At 39.9% G+C, this 19545-nt stretch overlaps 1 protein-coding gene across 2 annotated transcripts in view; it reads right to left on the bottom strand.

Moving 5' to 3' along the window:
- The window catches only part of GLRA2 (glycine receptor alpha 2), a 186457-nt gene that overhangs the window by 91918 nt on the left and 74994 nt on the right, over positions 1-19545 (bottom strand). For both annotated transcript variants that reach the window (XM_057538474.1, XM_057538473.1), the window contains exons 6-7: positions 16806-16943; positions 14974-15188 (exon numbers count right to left, since the gene is read on the bottom strand). In XM_057538474.1, coding sequence (XP_057394457.1) covers positions 14974-15188; positions 16806-16943 — 353 coding nt within the window. The remainder of the gene's footprint in view (positions 1-14973; positions 15189-16805; positions 16944-19545) is intronic.

Below are 19545 nucleotides of genomic sequence, written 5' to 3'. Positions count from 1 at the left end.
AAATACCGATCCAACCTAGGAAATTCATTCCAATTAGCTGGGGACGTACCTGATTCAAGGAGCATTCATCTTTATATTTTAGAGTTAAAACAGACATCCCCCAAAAATCCTTACTTCAAAACTTTTGTAGGTATCAGTCTTACTGCTTTCATAGTTTCTCTTGCTGCAGTCTCTAGATAGAAACATTCTCATGGGGAATAAAGCAATAACAAACATGGCAGGACTCTTTTGTTTTAAATTCCAAGCTGTCCTGGGTTTGGCAGCTTCTTGAAATGGTCCAGCTGGTCTTAGTTGACCAGATGGCTGAAAAGTAAGGCAAAATTTCCTTATATAGGAAATAGGGCATTTCAGTTAATAATGGCTAAAGATAATGCCTCTGGATCTTTGCTGCAAGGAGATGGTTATGGACCTGTCAGAGTCACCTGCACACTGCATCCCAACTGTCCCCTATCAATGCTTGCTCTCAGCTCTACAGCCTCTGGGCTATAGCCACAAATGGGACTCAAGACACACTTAGGAGTGGCTGCGAATCATTTAGCTATAATAACAAACACAGTGTAAAGGAAAAGAATTGTTCAACTCTGTTTGGCCACACTCAAAGCCTGCCTGATGTCTCACAGCCTTCTATTCAGTTCATCCTGATATTTTCCTGTGGGTTAGAAAGACGACAATACACCCAGCCTTCAGTCTTTTTTTTTTTTTTAAGCTTTTTAAAAGCCAGAGTTTATTTCTATTTAAATCTTTAAAATGTCCCAAGTCCCAAGGATTTCCAGGTTTAAGATAATATTACAGTCAGGTGATAACTGTTGGTGATAACTGCCACTAGGGGTTTTATGCACCAAACTGTTAGAACATTACCAGCAGAACAGCTTCTTGGAGGTTGATAAAGATGTATATTTTAAAAAACCAATTTTATAGCTTCAAATGGGAAAGTACCTATGGAACAGATATAATGCCAGTGTTTCATTTTTCTGTATTGAGGGAAGAGACTGAACTTCTAAACACCAAACCAAACAAAACCGACCAAACCAAGCAAAAACCACAAAAAGCTTTGGTTGGCAGGAAGTCAGGGAATTAACTTGGAATCAATAAACACAAGTTTCTTACTTGAAATGTGTTTAAAATTCGTGAAGCATGTTGGAAACCTGCCCAGATTGTCTTCTAGAAAAGCTTGTTTTATAAGTGTAGCCCAAATATTATGAAGAGCAAAGTCCTCATTGCCTGGAATGACCTTTACCTCCTCCTACTTCACCTATTTAGTCTGCTTCATAGATTCAGCTCAGGCTCCCTCCTTCAGGCCACATTCCTAGCACTGCTCCTTCCTTCTTTGACTCCCTTCCCCTCTCGCTCTTCCCTCCTCCCCCTCCATTTCCCCCTCCTCCCTTTAATAATGTTAGGCATCCTCATCGATGTCCATATATTCCACATTGTTTAATAATTACCATTCCACGTATCTGTCTCTGGCATACCAGATCACAAACCCCTGAGGCAGGGGCAAGGACTGTTTTTTTTTTATCTTTGATTTCCCCAGCTCCTAGCACACTGAATAGCCCAGAAGAGATGCTCAATAAATGTTAGTTGAATAAATGATGGATGAATGAACTGCCAATTAAATTATACCTGGAATACCACTTGACTACAAGCCTTTTCAACACTGTTTATTCGTTCACTAACCAACTCTTTACTGAGCACCTCCTATGAGCCAGGTGTTATACTAAGTGGTGGGTAGGTAAACATGGACAAAATCAAGAGTCCTTGCCCTCATAGGGCTAAAACTCTAAAATTAGGTATGTTTGGGATTTCGACTAAAGCCTCACTCTGGAGGGAGAATCTACACATATGTATGCAGGATGCAGAACTTTCTAGAAGAAATGCTATCTAGAGACCATTATACCTGACACCCTGTATTCTGGAAGACTAGACATTTGAAAAGAATTAATTGAAGCCATGGAATTTGTGGGTGTTGACAGCGCTATGGCATTTTCCTTACTCTCCTAAAGGGGGTTGGGAGAAGGTGGTTTACCCCACCACAGCAAGAGAAGAGCTCTCCTCCACATGTCATACCTGCTGAGCTGCTGAAATTCCAAGTTGCCCTGGAATTGGAGAGTAAAAGAGTTCTTAGGAGAACCTGTCGTGTGTCCTCAGCAGGTTGGGTTTTATATGAAAATATGAACACAAGTACTTCTTTCTTACCTGGATAAATTCCAAAGGCAGTAGTTAGCTGGAATACCCAAGATGAAAGGGTGAAGGCAGAAGGGTTAACAATTAAGTTGCATTTCCACTATTTAGCTTGGCAAGAACACATGTTCTTGGTGGGCCAAATAAATGGTGTGGGAAAGAGCCAGATGTGAATCTTGTAAACATGCCAAGCAGGAGGGCTGTCTAGTTGAGTAAGGAGGCCCTGCAAGTAAGAAACTGTATGGAATATGCTGCTAGGAGACGATAGCTAAGAGGAGACTGTAAGACATCAGCCAGAGTGCATTATTCATCCAGGGATGGCGTGGTATGTGGGACCCCCAGAAATCTCCAAAGAAATCAAGTTCAATTCACAAGAAAGCTGGCATTTGGAGGCTTGCCATTAGAGAAGGCAAGAGTTAGAATACAGCAGTGTGAGTCACATACAACTTTCTTCCATCCACCTTTTTACCCTCAGCCTGGTGAACTCAACAACAGGAGCGGGGAAGAGAATTGGAAAAGCAAGGGGAGGAACTGTGAAGGAACAGACGGTGTGCCTGCCTCACTGCGTATCTTCAAGCCAAAGGGCAGGCCTGAGCTGGGGGCAAGGGATGGAAAGAATATGAAGTTGGGTGTGAGACTGAAGTTTTGCTTCAGGCTAGATGACTTGTTAAAAATCTGATAGTGGACTATCATAAAGTATCTATCACCAATATTTTAGGTGTCTATTAAATTGTAAAACACACATTTGTTCATTCTGGGTCTAATGACATAATATGTAGTGACTGAGAATCTATGGAATCTTCCTGAGGTCCCCCAGGGACAGAGTAAACAGAACCAACTGTTTTAATGGCAGTGATTGGAGAAAAATAGCCATTGCTTATTCAGACCCTCTAGAGCTTAACCCATTCAATAAACTGCCTACCTATGAAAAATACACACATGCATGTACACGCACACATATGATAAACTTTGGCTCATCACATTGGCAGCATGACTATAAGCAAATAACGGACCATCCAAAGAACATGGTGTCTTCTATTCATAAGGCCCTGTATGAGTCTTCTAATACAACCTCCCATCCCATGGAGCAGTGTTTTCTATTACGTTATGGATAGGGAGAAATGACCAAATAACCAGAAGGAATTGACTGCCTACCCTATAAAAAAAAACTGAGCTCAACAATGTATGCAGATAATGCCCTATTTTATCCTCATTTAATTTATGAAAGGGGTAGAAAATAATATGTTCATTTCAGAAATGAGGAAACAGGCTTAGAGAGGTTGAATGAAGTGAAGGCTCTAAGATTTAGGTACAGGCCTGCCTGTGTTTCAAAATATTAAGATACCATCGTGGATATATTCTTAACTTCCCAAAGTCTACTTGAGAACTTCTGAAAAGGAAGACATACTCCTTTAGAGAAATTCCTTTCTTCTATAGTATATGTCACAGTATTATGATATTATTCCATACATTAGAGCCCTAATATTTTTCTGGAAAACCTTTACCCATAGATTCTGCTTCAAGCCTACTCTATATCTTCTACATGGTTTCACATGGGGGAACATGCTTGTCCATTAATTTATTTATTTATCCATCTGGTGAGGATTTATTGATCAACGAGTCTAAGTCACACACTGTTCTAGGTGCTGGAGTTAACATGAAAACAAGACAAAGTTTCTCCCTGAATGGAACATACATCCCATTTAGCCTCTTCCCATAGATCATCTCTCATTTACTCCACTCATCCTCAGTTCCTTCTTTTTTCCACTGCAAAATAATATTTAAGAAAATATAAGCATTTGTTGTCTAAAACAAAGATACAACACTCATATACAGATATATTTATAATGATCATACAAATGCAAAAAAAGAAAATCTGAAATATCCAAGACGGTAAAATAAATGATGATTTATTTAGTCTACATCAAATAGACTATTAAGTTACTGCAAATTATAGTCATGATAGATTTTTAATGCCATGCAAAATAGGACATAGTATAGAAATGTATAAAAGTTTGATCTAAGTTTTCTGTGTGTGCATGTGTGGGGGTTTGCCTACAAACGCATGTGGAAAAAACACTCGACAGTTATATACTGGCTGGTTAACGTTAATGGTACTTTCTGTGTTTTCTATCGTATATATAAAGAAGCATGTCTTACTTGTTATAGATTAGGAAGTGCAGTGTGCATGCCTACTCTGTAAAGGGTGTCGCCCTAGGCCCTGGAGCAACTGTACAATCAGTACAGTGAAGCACCTTCTCAGGGATGGCCATGTTTATAAATTAGAATGTGTGTGTATGTGTGTAAGTAATTATTTGTTTTCCGTGACTCATTTTGTATCCCATTTTCCTTTCTTACTGTCATCCATATGAGTCACAACTCCCCACAGTCAGTTGAGAGCCAACCGTGTTTAATAATAGCCTAAGAAAAACACGTAGGAAGGTAAACCTGTGATGGCAAAAGGATAACCATGATGAGTTCAGAGCTGAATATAAAATGATTTTTTATTATACCCTCTTTTGGTTTATCTGAGTTTCTGAATGCCTCTCATACAAAGATCACTAATCAGTGACCATTTATTTAGCAGTAGTTTTTAAAAACTGAAGTATAGTTGATTTACAATATTATATTAGTTTCAGGTGTACAGCATAGTGATTCAATATTTTTATAGATTATACTCCATTAAAAGTTATTACAAAATTATGGCCAGAATTCCCTGTAAGGTATAATATATCCTTGTTGCTTATCTATTTTATACATAGTAGTTTGTATCTCTTAATCCCATACCTCTGTCTTCCCCCACCTGCTTCCCTCTCCCCACTGATAACCACTAGTTTGTTCTCTATATCTGTTAGATCGTTTCTGTTTTTCTATATACATTCATTTTACTTTTAAGATTGCACATTTAAGTGATATCATACAGTTTTTGTCTTTTTCTGTATGGCTTATTTCATGAAGCATAATATTCTCTAGCTCCAGCCACATTGCTGCAGATGGCAGAATTTCATTCTTTTATATGGTGAGTAATATTTCATTGTATATTTATACCACATCTTCTTTATCCATTTGTCTATTGATGGACACTTGGGTTGCTTCCATATCCCGCCTATTGTAAATAGTGCTGCTATGAACATTGGGGTGCATGTATCTTTTTGAATTAGTGTTTTTGATTTTTTCTGGATCTGTACCCAGGAGTGGAATTGCTGGATCATATGGTAGTTCTACTTTTAGTTTTTTGAGGAATCTCTATGTTGTTTTCCCTAGTGGCTGCACAAATTTACATTCCCACCAACAATGTACAGTGAATCCCTTTTCCCCACATCCTCACCAACCAACATTTGTTATTTGTAGACTTTCTGATGATAGCCATTCTGACAGGTGTGAGGTGATTTTGGTTTTGATTTGCATTTCCCTGATGATTAGTGATGTTGAGAAACTTTTCATGTGCCTGGTGGCCATCTGCATTTCCTCTTTAGAAAAATGTCTATTTAGGTCTTTAGCCTACTTTCTGTTTCGGTTGTTTGCTTTTTGATATTGAGTTGTATGAGCTATTTATTTATTTTGGATATTAACCCTTTGTCGATCATATCACTTGCAAATATTTTCTCCTGTTGGTAAGTTGTCTTTTCGTTTTGTTGATGGTTTCTTTTGCTGTGCAAAAGCTTTTAAGTTTAATTAGGTTCCATTTGTATATTTTTGCTTTTATTTCTTTTGCCTTAGGAGACAGATCCAAAAAAATATTGGTACCCTTTGTCAAAGCGTGTTCTGCCTATGTTCTCTTCTAAGAGTTTTATGGTTTCAGGTCTTACATTTAGGACTTTAATCCATTTCGAGTTTATTTTTATATATGATGTGATGAAATGTTCTAATCTCATTCTTTTACATGTAGCTGTCCAGTTTTCCCACCACCACTTATAGAAGAGACTGTCTTTTCTCCATTGTATATTCTTGCCTACTTTGTCATAATTGACCATAGGTGTATGGGTTTATTTATGGGCTGTCTAATCTGTTCCATTGATATATGTGTCTGTTTCTGTGCCAGTGCCGTGCTGTTTTGGTTACTGTAGCTTTGTTGTATTATCTGAAGTCAAGGAGGGTGATTTCACAGCTTTGTTTTTATTCACAAGATTGCTTCGGCAATTTGGGGTCTTTTGTGATTCCATATAAATTTTAGGATTATTAGTTCTAGATCTGTGAAAACTATCATGGGTATTTTGATAGGGCTTGTATTAAATCTGTAGATTGCTTTGGGTAGTATTGCCATTTTAGCAATATTAATTCTTCCAATCCAAGAGCATGGGATATCTTTCCATTTCTTTGTATCATCCTCCGTTTCCTTCATCAGTGTTTTATAGTTTTCATAGTATAGGTCTTTTACCTCCTTTGTTAAGTTTTATTTCTAGGTATTTTATTCTTTTTGATGTTGTTTAAACAGGATTTTTTTCTTTCTCTTTCTGATAGTTCATTATTAGTGTATAGAAAAGCAACAGATTTCTATATATTAACCTTGTATTCTACAACTTTTCTGAATTCATTTATTAGTTCTAGTAGTTTTTTGGTGGAGACTTTAGGATTTTCTATATAAAGTACCATGTTATCTGCAAAGAGTGACAGTTTTACTTCTTCCCTTCCGATTTGGATGCTTGTTCTTTCTTTCTTTCTCCCTCCCTCCCTTCCTCCCTCCCTCCCTCCCTTCCTTCCTTCCTTCCTTCCTTCGTTTTTTATTTTTTGTCTGTTTGCTGTTGCTAGGACTTCCAATACTATGTTTAAAAAAGTGGCGAGAGGGGCTTCCCTGGTGGCGCAGTGCTTAAGAATCCACCTGACAGTGCAGGAGACACAGCTTCCAGCCCTGGTCTGGGAAGATCCCACATGCCACGGAGCAACTAAGCCTGTGCACCACAACTACTGAGCCTGCGCTCTAGAGCCCGCGAGCCACAACTACTGAGCCCACATGCCTCAACTACTGAAGCCCACGTGCCTAGAGCCTGTGCTCGGCAAAAAGAGAAGCCACCACAATGAGAAGCCTGTGCACCACAACGAAGAGTAGCCCCAGCTCACCACAACTAGAGAAAGCCCATGCGCAGCAACAAAGACCCAACACAGCCAAAATAAATAAATAATAAACAAATTTTTTTTAAAAAGTGGCAAGAGTGGGCATCCTTGTCCTGTTCCTGATTTTAGAAGAAAGACCTTCAGCTTTTCACTGTTGAGTATGTTGTTAGCTATGGGTTTGTCATAAATGGTCTTTATTATATTGAGATATGTTCCCTTTATGTCCACTTTGATGAGAGTTTTTATCATGAATGGATGTTGAATTTTGTCAAATGCTTTTTTTGGGGGTCTATTGAGATGATCATGTGATTTTTATCCTTCTTTTTGCTAATGTGGTGTATCACATTGATTAATTTGCAAATATTGAACTATCCTTGAGTCCCTGGAATAAATCCCGGTTGATCATGGTGTATGATCCTTTTTGTATATTGTTGGCTTCGGTTTGCTAACATTTTGCTGAGGATTTTTGCATCTATGTTCATCAGTGATATTGGCCTGTAATTTTCTGTCCTTGTAGTGTCTTTTTCTGGTTTTGGTATCAGGGTAATGGTGGCTTCATAGACTGAATTTGGAGTGTTCTGTTCACTTCAATTTTTGGGGATATTTTGAGAAGGATAGGTATTAGCTCTTCTTTATATGTTTGGTAGAATTTTCTTGTGAAGCCATCTGGTCCTGGACTTTTGTTTGCTGGGAGTTTTTTAATTACAAATTTAATTTCACTGCTAGTGATTGGTCTTTTCAAATTGTCTGTTTCTTCTTGATTCAGTCTTGGCAAGTGTATGCTTCTAGAAATTTGTCCATTTCTTCGAGGTTGTCCAATTTGTTGGCATATACTGTTTGTAGTATTCTCTTATGATTTTTGTATCTGTGTGGCATTGGTTGTTATTTCCTTCTTTCACTTATTATGTTGTTTATTTGGGTCTTCTCTCTTTTCTTCTTGGTGAACTAGGCTAAAGGTTTATCAAGTTTATCTTTTCAAAAAATCAGCTCTTGCTTTCATTGATCTTTTCTTTTCTTACTTTTGGTCTCTATTTTTATTTCCTCTTTGATCTTTATTATTTCCTGCCGTTTGCTGACTTTGGGCCTTTTTGTTCTTTTTCTAAATCCTTTAGGTGATAGGTTATGCTGTTTATTTGAGATTTTTCTTGTTTCTTCAGGAAGGCCTGTATTGCTATAAACTTCCTTCTTAGAACTGCTTTTGCTGCATTCCATAGATTTTGGAAAGTTGTGGTGGAAAGTTGTGTTTCCATTTTCATTTGTCTCAATGTATTTTCTTATTTCCTCTTTCATTCCTTTATTGACCCATTGGTTTTTTAGTAGCATGTTGTTTAGTGTCCATGTGTTTGTTCTTTTCTCATTTTTCTTTCTGTAACTGATTTCCAGCTTCACACTGTTGTGGTCAGAAAAGATGCTTGAAATAATTTCTGTCCTCTTAAATTTGCTGAGACTTGGTTTGTGGCCTAGCTTGTGATCTGTCCTGGAAAACGTTCCATGTTCACTTGAAAAGAATATGTATTCTGCCATTTTGGGATAGAATTTCCTGTAGGTACTATCAAGTCCCACTGGTATAACGTGTCTTTTAAGACCACTGTTGCCTTATTGATTTTCTATCTGGATGATCTGTCCATTGATGTAAATGGGGTATTTAAGTTCCCTGCGAGTATTGTATTATTGTCAATTTCTCCCTTTATTTCTGTTAGTATTTGCTTTCTATGTTTAGATGCTCCTTTATTGGATGCATATATGTTAATGTGTGTAATATCTTCTTCTTGTATTGATCCCTTTATCATTATATAATGCCCTTCTTTATCTTTTGTTACAGCCTTTGTTTTAAAGTCTATTTTGTCTGGTATGAGTATTGCTACCCCCTGCTTTCTTGTCATTTCCATTTGCATGAAATATCTTTTCCCATTCCCTCTCTTTCAGTCTGTGTGTGTCTTTAGTTCTGAAGTGAGTCTTGTAGGCAGCATATAGATAGGTCTTTTTTTTTTTTTTTTTTTTTTTTTTTTAATAGCTACTTTATTTATTTATTTATTTATTTTTGGCTGTGTTGGGTCTTCGGTTCGTGCGAGGGCTTTCTCTAGTTACGGCAAGTGGGGGCCACTCTTCATCGCGGTGCGGGGACCGCTCTTCATCGCGGTGCGCGGGCCTTTCACTATCGCGGCCCCTCCCGTTGCGGGGCACAGGCTCCAGACGCGCAGGCTCAGTAGTTGTGGCTCACGGGCCCAGCTGCTCCGTGGCATGTGGGATCTTCCCAGACCAGGGCTCGAACCCGTGTCCCCTGCATTAGCAGGCAGATTCTCAACCACTGCGCCACCAGGGAAGCCCAGGTCTTTTTTTTTTAATACAATCAGCCACCCTATGTCTTTTTTCATGTATAAATTTGTTTTTTTATTCATTTTTGGCTGTATTGGGTCTTCATTGCTGTGTGTGGGCCTTCTCTAGTTGCGGCGAGCAGGGGCTACTCTTTGTTGCGGTGCGCGGGCTTCTCATTACAGTGGCTTCTCTTGTTGCAGAGCACAGGCTCTAGGTGCACGGGCTTCAGTAGTTGCAGCACATAGGCTCAGTAGTTGTGGCTCACGGGCTCTAGAGCGCAGGCTCAGTAGTTGTGGCGCACAGGCTTAGTTGCTCCATGGCATGTGGAATCTTCCCGGACCAGGGCTGGAAGCTGTGTCTCCTGCATTGGCAGGCGGATTCTTAACCACCTTGCCACCAGGGAAGTCCCCACCCTATGTCTTTTGAATGAAGCATTTAGTCTATTCATATTTAGGGTAACTATTGATAGGTATGAACTGATTGCCATTTTATTACTTGTTTTCTGGTTGTTTTTATAGTTTTTCCCTGTTCATTTCTTCTTCTTTTTGTTTCTTCCCCTGTAGTTTGATGATATTCTTTAGTATGCTCTTGTTCCTTTCTTTTTAGTTTTTGTGTATCTATTGTAGGTTTTCGATTTGTGGTTGTCATGGGGTTCATATATGTTGACCTATAACTATATCTACTTGTTTTAAACTGATAGTCATTTATGTTCAAACACATTTTAAAAGATCTACATTTTTTTAACATTTTTATTGGCGTATAATTGCTTTACAATGTTGTGTGAGTTTCTGCTGTATAACAAAGTGAGCCAGCTATATGTATACATATATCCCCATATCCCCTCCCTCTTGCATCTCCCTCGCACCCTCCCTATCCCACCCCTCTAGGTGGTCACAGAGCACCAAGCTGATCTCCCTGTGCTATGCAGCTGCTTCCCACTAGCTAGCTATTTTACATTTGGTAGTGTATATATGTCAATGCTACTCTCACACTTCGTCCCAGCTTCCCCTTCCCCTTCTCTGTATCCTCAAGTCTATTCTCTTCTTATGTGTCTTTATTCCTGTCCTGCCCCTAGGTTCATCAGACCTTTTTTTTTTTTTTTAGATTCCATATATATGTGTTAGCATATAGTATTTGTTTTACTCTTTCTGACTTACTACACTCTGTATGGCAGACTCTAGGTCCATCCACCTCACTACAGATAGTTCAGTTTCGTTTCTTTTTATGGCTGAGTAATATTCCATTGTATATATGTGCCATATCTTCTTTCTCCATTCATAAAAGATATACATTTTTTTACACCCCTCCCAAAACTTTTGTGTTTTTAATGTCATATTTTACATTTTCATGTTTATCCCTTAACTGTTTATTGTAGTTATAGTTGCTTTTACAATTTTTTGTCTTTTAATATTTGTACTGGCTTATTTAAGTGGTAGATCCTTAGTCCTTAGTATATATTTGCCTTTCCTTTTTGGCTTTTCCATTTCCTATAGATTCTTACTTTTTTCCATTTAGAGAAGACCCTTTAACATTTCCTTTATGGTAGGTTTAGTATTGATGAACTCTTTTAGTTTTTGCTTTTCCAAGAAGTTTTTACCTCTCCTTGGATTCTAAATGACAGTCTTGCTAGGTAGTATCCTAGGTTGCAGGTTTTTCCCTTTCAGCACTTTGAATATATCATGCCACTCCCTTCTGACCTGCAAAATTTCTGCAGAAAAATCAGCTGATAGCCTTATGGGGGTTCCCTTGTATATGGCTCTGTTTTTATCTTGCTGCCTTTAAAATTCTCTTTATCTTTAAGTTTTACCATTTTAATTATGATATGTCTGTCTGGGTTTATACTGTTTGGGTCCCTCTGTGCTTCCTGTACGTGGACATTTGTTTCCTTTTTCACCGGTTTGGGAAGTCTTTAGCCATAATTTTCTTAAATACATTTTCAATCCCCTTCTCTCTCTCTTCTCCTTCTGGGACCCCTATAATTTGAATATTGGTACACTTAATGTTACGCCAGAGATCTCATAAACTGTTCTCATTTTTTAAAATTTGTTTTTCTTTTTGCTTTTCTGATTGGGTGGTTTCCATTACTCTATTTTCGAGATCACTTATGTGTTCTTCTATGTCACTTAGTCTGCTATTCATTCCTTCTACTGTGTTTTTTATTTCAGTTATTGAATTCGTTATTTCTGATTGGGTTTTTAAAAATATTTTCTTGTTCCTTGTTAACATTCTCACTGTGTTCATCTATTCTTTTCCCTAATTCAATTAACATTCTTATAAGCAATGCTTTGAATCCTTTATCTGGTAAGTTATTTATTTCTGTTTAATTATGTATTTTCAGTGGTTTTCTCTTGCTGTTTCAGCTGAGAGTAGCTCCTCTGCCCTATTATTTTGCTTAACTTTCTTTGCCTCTATGAATTTAAATGAAACAGTTATCTATTCCAGTCTGGAAGGGGTGTTCATATTATAGACTGTATGTGCCTAATGCCTTTGGTGGGAGAGCAGATTTGATGTGGACATAAGCCAGGTCTTTCCTCAGGATGTGCTGGTAGCTGTCACCTTGGTAGGGCATAAGGCTGAAGATGGAGGGGCTAGAGATGTAGCCGGGTATGTGGTGGGACTTCCCTTCTGCTCAGTGGCCATCACTGCCCTCCAAGTTGCTGGAGTAGAAGCCCTGAGGGTTGGGCTTGATCTGGCTCTGTTCCCTTTAAGTGTCTGCTTTCCCCTTTCCTAGCACTGGGACCTTTGCCCCAGAGCTGGGGATTGCTGAGGCAAGGGAGGCCCATGTGGGCTCTCGGCTCATTTTTGCCACGGACAGATGTCTGAGCTGTCTCCGATGTACTGCCAGTACAGGTGCCAGCAGTTATTTCCCTCGATCTGCTCAGATGCAGCCTCGGGTCCAAGTCCCCTTTGTCCCTCACTGCTAATCACTTCCCCCAGTCTCTGCCACCCCTGCGCTTTTGTGGAGCTGCACTGCAGGGAAGGCGGGGCTGGTGTGGACTCTCTTTGTGTTTTGGGGTAAGCTGTGGTGGAGTGGCCATCATCAGAGTTCTGGGCTGCTTCTGATAGGATGTTTGAGTAAGCACCAATACTGGCTACTGCCGCCTCACGCAGGCTCTGCCCTGGGACTGGGTCATCTCTGCATCCCATGACCAAGTTTTTTCCCTGGTTGTGGCAGCCCTAGATCCCATACCACACTGCGACGTGGAGTAAGCTTTGTTGGAGCATGCACTGAGGCAGTTGTGGGAAACTTGGCAGCCACTGGAGCAGTCCTCTCACCGCCCTCTCTGCCCTGCCCCAGGGGCAAGCCAGTGCACAAGCACTCGTGCACGTGCATGTTCCTCAGGAGCGGAGTCCAGGCTTCCCCCAGCCCTCCTATTAGTCCCAGTGGTCCTTCAAGCAGCCGAGGGGGCTTGTCTTCCCTGTGTAGGATGCCAGGACTGGGGCTTCCAATTGTGGTTCTCACTGCTCACTCCCCAAGGCGGGCGTCTGTTCGTGTGTTCTCCCTTTTCCTCTGAGTCCCCTCCCAGGGGCATAGGTCCTGACCTGATTGCTTTTCTTCCCTTCCTACCCAATTCCATATGTATCTTTCTTATAGCCTTGGTTGTACAGGAGTCTTTCTGCCAGTTTCCAGTTAGTTTTCAATGAGAATTGTTCCACATGTAGATGTATTTTTGATGTGTTCATGGGGGGAGGTGACTTCCATGTCTTCCTATTCTACCGTCTTGATTGATCTCCTTTTTAACAATAGTTTTGACCATGCTGTAAAATCACAATGGCTAATAAGAATGAATAACAAATTTGTAAAAAAACTCAAGCTCTCATTTTGAAAATAAATGACTATTCTTTTTGCAGCAATGAGTACTTGGAGGCTAAATGTCTTGTTTTCACATTATCTGCTTGCAGTGTGCCTTCAGTACTTTAGCTGTCTAGTAAAATGTAAAATATATTTGTGTGTCCTAGTGTTTAATGGCATGGCATTACAGTGATAGCAGTAGCTAATAAATAACGGGATATAATCAAATGAACCTGTTTGGAAGGAGGCACAGAGGGGATTAGAATTTCTATTAGGCAATATTGATTTGTGATTATGTAGCTGAAAAAAAAAAGCTGTTACCATTTCTGACATCTGTATTCCAACAGAAATATGACACAGGTATCTTGTACTATTTGTTATTCTAGAAAGTAAAAAAGTATCAGAGACAGCTCTATTCCTTTCTCTATTAGCATACCAAATCTAATATTTATCTTTGGAGGCATGGAACTTGAAAAATTTGTTTAAATTTTCCCACTATTCAACCTGACTCCATCATAGCCACAGGCCTCTTCCGTACGTCTTCTTATCTTCCAACATAGGAGATAATGTGGAACATTACATAACATTTCTCATCATGTCAGTTGCAGCACAACTGAACATAAGCCCAAGCCAGCTAAGATAGGGGATTACATCTCAGTTATTTTCTGGAACTGAGTTTTGGAGGGACTGCTAAACCAGTATGAGACAGTGTATACTGAATACTAAATTGAACTCAGATTCCTGGAAAATTGAGGCTAATGGCTCAGTGTACTCAGTGAAAGGGGGAAATACACATAGGCACATTTTGGGGCACTGGGGCATTTCACAAGCAGAACATTTATCCTTACTTGCTTAAGCAATATTTACAAATGCAGAGGGCCGCTCTTAATAAAAATAGATTATGCAGCCATTATGATTTCTTATTCAGGGTGCTACAAAATGTCTTTCTGTCCCCAATATCCACTCCACACTTCTCTGTCAACCTGCCACAGTAGCCAGAACTTTCACCATCTTCAGTGAGTCCACTGTCCTTCTCTAGGTAACTGTGTCAGTCAAAATAGTAGTGTTATTAGCCATGAAGGTAAATTAAGGCATAGCAAACATCCATGTGTCTGATTTGATGCACCCTCATACTGCACCTTTATTTCTTAGGTATACTCATTGCATATGGCTTTTCTGTGTAAATTTGCAGGAGCTTAAGTCAGTCTTTTATTACTGTAAATGACTTCACTGAGCATGTGAATCACAATAGCCTCCCCAGTAACTACTTGACAATACAACGTAAGTTGCATCAGTCTTACTCCAGTTCCTGCAAGCTTCATGCCTCATAAACAACATGAGGTCAAAAGTACTCAAGGGCTTCTTAGAATTCCTGAGACATGTTTCTGCCTCCATTCATTCCTCTTCTCTCTCAACCCTGAATCCCCTTTCCCCTAATTGATCTGATTATGAAACTCCCCCATGTCCTCAGAGCTCTAACTCTCAAACTCAGCTTTCCATTCTCTTCTTACTGCGTTTGCATCTCCAACAGTGCCGCAGGGTAGCAAACATTTCTGTCGTCACAGAATTCTCCAGCCCGTAGACCTTTGACAAACGTCTCAGGTCACTTGTTGTCAAGTGAGGAGATTTCTTACCTTTGGCAGAGATGCCCTGGAGCCTGAACTCTGGGTGGTCATCGTTAAGACTGTCGTGATGCCCAGTGCAACTCTGGCAGGGGCTGCATCCATGTTTATCCAAAAAGAGACCCAGGACAAAATGACTATCAACAGACTGGGGATGTACATCTGGATCAAGTAATAGCCCATCTGGCGTTCCAGGTGAAACTTAACCTCGATGCAGGTAAACTTTCCTGGAAACAGGAAGTGATGATTTAAAATCCAATTTGAATTTATCTTTCTCATTCCAGCCTCCCACTTTATTTTTATTAAAAAGGAGCATTAAAGATGGATTTGAAAGATTGCACAAAACGCTGACACTACACACCCAATTCAACTCTTTTCCAACTCAACCCGTAATGGAAATGACAGTGTGAGAACGAGTGATCTAAAGAGTCACTGGACCAAAACCATGTGGCCTATTTAATTTTCAAATCTGTGCTTGTTGCAGCCTGATTATTTAGACAGAGCTTCAGAATTTTCTAGACTATCCATTGGAAAGAAAATATTCATGTTTTGTGGGGGTTATAGTATGTAATATATAGGATATAATATATAACCTACAGCATATATGTATAGCATATACTACACAGCATATAATATATAACATATAATATGAAATAGTTGAAACCATTCCTTCCTAAGGAGTAAAGTTCACATGGGGCTCCTAAAGGATTTGGATAATTGTGTATCTATCTTTGTGTTACCAATAGCAAAAGAAAAATATACATTTGTAGAAACCATGAATATAATCTAGTCACTGTAAAAATTTCATAACCTCCTGGGTAATTGCTTGAGGACATTTAGAATAGTCCTAGAATCTGTTTACAGTGTTGCATTGCCTATAAAATACAGTGCATATAAAGATGTTAAAACTTGTAACATACTATTAAGAGACAGATGTTCCTGCCCCTTACCACTTTCCTTCCTATTTAATTGGCTTGGAGTTAGAAACACAGAAGGTAATTTGGCTTAGCTCACACAAATTATGAGATAGGGTTGGGTTCTTCTTGGCCAGGAAGAACACCTTAGAGTCAGGTTTTAGTTATTTCATAGGAAGCATTGCTGACTTCTGGAACAAGTGTTCATGGGCCAGAGCAGTCACTGAACAAACCATCATGTCTCGACTGCCTCTCTTTGATCAGCTGTGTGGCATCAAAGACGAGGGCGTTCATAGGAAAAGCTATCAACTTTACTGGGCGGGCATAATCTTCCAGGCAACAACAGATGCCCACTTGTTGCTGCTACCTCACATTCTCCCCCTGCCCCATGTGTCTGTCAGCACCACTGACAATGCATGACTTTAGAGCCAGCTGACTCCCCGCAAGCTGATTTTCATGCACGCTGTCTATAGGACTGGAGAGTACAACAGCTGTATTTCTGGGTTTGCAAAGACCTATGTTATTATTTCTGTCTTCCACTAAAGCAGAGAGTGCAAATTGACCTGAGGAGCTAACGTCAAGAATGGATGCTGGGAATGGGCCAGAATTCATACACTTCCTGCACCATTTACAAGGTCTCATACACTTTTCCTCAGACTCATTTGATAGTAGATGGTCAGCAAGAGAACAGCAAAAGATCCCCAAATCTCTTTCCTTCTCTCTCTCTTTTGGAAAAATTATCTGTTGGGCTCCCTGACCTGTTTGAAAGGATATAGGCATCTTATGTGTTGAGGGGATTTTGAGCCAAGCCCAGGACAGTGCCTTGTAGCTTCACTTTCTTGGTAAATATGCAGCAATTAAGGTGATGGGATATATACTCCAAGTGGCAGATGGAGCCCACTTGGGTTTAGCAGCTCAAAGGAAACTTACCAGTGTTGTAGTGCTTTGTGCAGTAGCCGAGCTCCTTCTCTTCTTTCAAAATGAACTGAGGCAGGGTCAGTCCTTCAGCAACTTGAACTGGACCATCACTTAACCACTCAAATATCAGGTCATTCATCGTGTACCCAACTGGAGTAAACAAATCAGAGTGAAAAATTGAATGCATCTTTCCAAGAAAGCTTGAAAGTCTAGCCATGTAAAGAAACAAACAAGGAAATCATCTAAAGCAGACATGCTCAGTCAATTCAGGAGCATTTTTTAATAAAAGAGCTGCAATCATCATGACAACTACATGTCATTGGAGCCAAAGAAATGGAAGACAGCAAGCTATTTCTGAATGATTTTTTTTTCTGTGTAATGGGAGAATGGAATTTATAAAGTCCATTTTTCTTCTGCCCACTCTATCCACTCAGTGTTTCTGAAGAACAAACAAGTAAACAAACAAAAATCCTTTGAAGATTGTCTCTACTTGAAAGAGCTGTGTCTGTGGATATCAAGACAATGCAGTTCATGGCACCAGTATTAGTATTTCAAATGAAAAGCATTCCTTTTTTTTAAAAAAAAGAGAATGGATTTATCACAGGCCTGCTTAAAATATTTCCATTGCAAACTTGGCCCCTCTCCTAGGGTCTATTAGCTTTGTTTTGAGAAAGTTTATGTTCAAGTCCTTATGGTCAATCCTCAGTTACTTTAGCAAGTGGGGAAGGCTATAGGCAGGTAACCTAAGAGGAAGCTGTGGGATATGCAAATCAAGCATATTCATTTGTGCTAGTGTCTTGCTAAAGGGGCCCACACATCCCAATGATTAATATGAAGTAAAACAGATCCTCTGTTATATAAAGTCATATTGTTATATGACTTTTTTTTTTTTTTTTTTTTTTTTTTTAGAGGGAAGGATTTTTAATTTATTTATTTTTGGCCGTGTTGGGTCTTCATTTCGTGCAAGGGCTTTCTCTAGTTGCAGCAAGCGGGGGCCACTCTTCATCGCGGTGCGCAGGCCTTTCACTATCGCGGCCTCTCTTGTTGCGGAGCACAGGCTCCAGACGCGCAGGCTCAGTAGTTGTGGCTCACGGGCCTAGTTGCTCCGCGGCATGTGGGATCTTCCCAGACCAGGGCTCGAACCCGTGTCCCCTGCATTGGCAGGCAGATTCTCAACCACTGCGCCACCAGGGAAGCCCCGTTATATGACTTTTGAACCATCCAAAGTAAGATTGTTATCAGTTTAGTAAACCAAAGTTAGCTCTTAGTCTCCAAGCTCCTGCTAACTAGGTCATTATGTCAAGGGCTTCTGGGTTTTTTACACCCCGGAAATGAAGGCTACTCTTTTTTCAGGCATCAGTTCTCTCCCTTCTTTCTTTATTTGTGATATTTGAGCTCTAAAAGGAGATTGAGGAGGACAAGGGTTATTATGTGAGGTTTTGGCTGGCCAGTAACCTCAGCAAGTTTATTAAGTTTATAGATTCTTATTCTTGTTTACTGCAAGGTAGTGACTCACCAAAGCTACCCAGAAATCAATGGCAAAGTTAATTGGAATCTACTTTCCTCTTTCTTTGGGCCACCTTTTCCATTCAAAGCCAGAAAATAAAAACAAGCAAGGAATCACAAAGGGGACTTCGTATAAGCACTGATGGTCCACAAAGAGAATGGCCAACCCTATCTCTTCCACATCAGTGCTGCATGAGCCCTTCTTGGGTATCTCCACCAAATACTAGAAGCTTGCCAAACACCCCCTATTCTTGTCTGGTCGGCTTCTTGCTGACCACTACAATAATAGTCCTTGTCAGCCACCCGGAAACCCCAGCTGGGGGCAAACAGAAGAGGTAAAGATGTGGGGAAGGAGGACGTAATATGAGGGTAGAAAAGTAAAGAGCAATTCCCACCCTTCACAGTCAAAGTCAGTGGTAAACACATCACTGCTTCTTTGATTTCATTACTTCTCGGTCCTGCAAGGACCAAGCGTATTTACTAATTGGAGTTTTTAAGCCTTGGAGGAGCCTCAGAGGACAGCTATGGTTGCTGTTTTATAGAGAAACTAAGCGTTGGGTTGAGTCCGGGGAGAGGTGGGAGCAGTAGAGAAGCCACAAAGAAGGAATCATTATGTAGGAAAAAGTTTTTCTTAACTGTCTTCTCAAGAGAAGGGGCGATAGGGAAAAGGTGAATATATAAAGCCTATTGTAAGCCAGAAATTCTCATTTTATTCCTGACAACTTCTTCAAACAAGGATGTTTCATTATTTTGTTTATTTCTGTAGGAAGTTTCAAGGGAAATCTACAGTGGTTTTAAATGATCAGAAGGAAACCCTGTCACCGCCTCTTTTTTAATAATAGTTGATATGTCTTTTTACATTGGTTATTTTTCTAAACCAAGAAGTTAAAAGTATTTTCTTGCCCCTGCCTCATTAAATCTCCTAACATCCCTGTAGGTCAGTAGCACTTATTATTCCCTGCATTTTACAAACAGAGAAACTGACAGAGCAAGCCAGAAAAAATTTCCTGTCTCCTGTCTAAAAATCCCATTACCTTGGAGGCATCAGCAACTTATGGCACATGTCAAAGATTTCAGTGGCATCAGGGCCACGGCATAAAGGGGACAAAGTGGTAGCATTTTTCTATTCCCTTCACCAGGCCTTTGGCTATCCATTGCCTATCTAAGGGAGATGCCTTTATTCCGTATCATCTCATGCCCCTCAGTTTTGCATCCTCCTCTGGCTAAGGCCCCTGCGTCTTGTCCT

The sequence above is a fragment of the Balaenoptera acutorostrata genome, chromosome X (assembly GCF_949987535.1).
Source record: "Balaenoptera acutorostrata chromosome X, mBalAcu1.1, whole genome shotgun sequence".
NCBI classification, from domain to species: Eukaryota; Metazoa; Chordata; class Mammalia; order Artiodactyla; family Balaenopteridae; genus Balaenoptera; species Balaenoptera acutorostrata.
The sequence above is the reverse complement of the archived record's forward strand: the minus strand, read 5'-3'. Positions and strand labels throughout refer to the sequence as shown.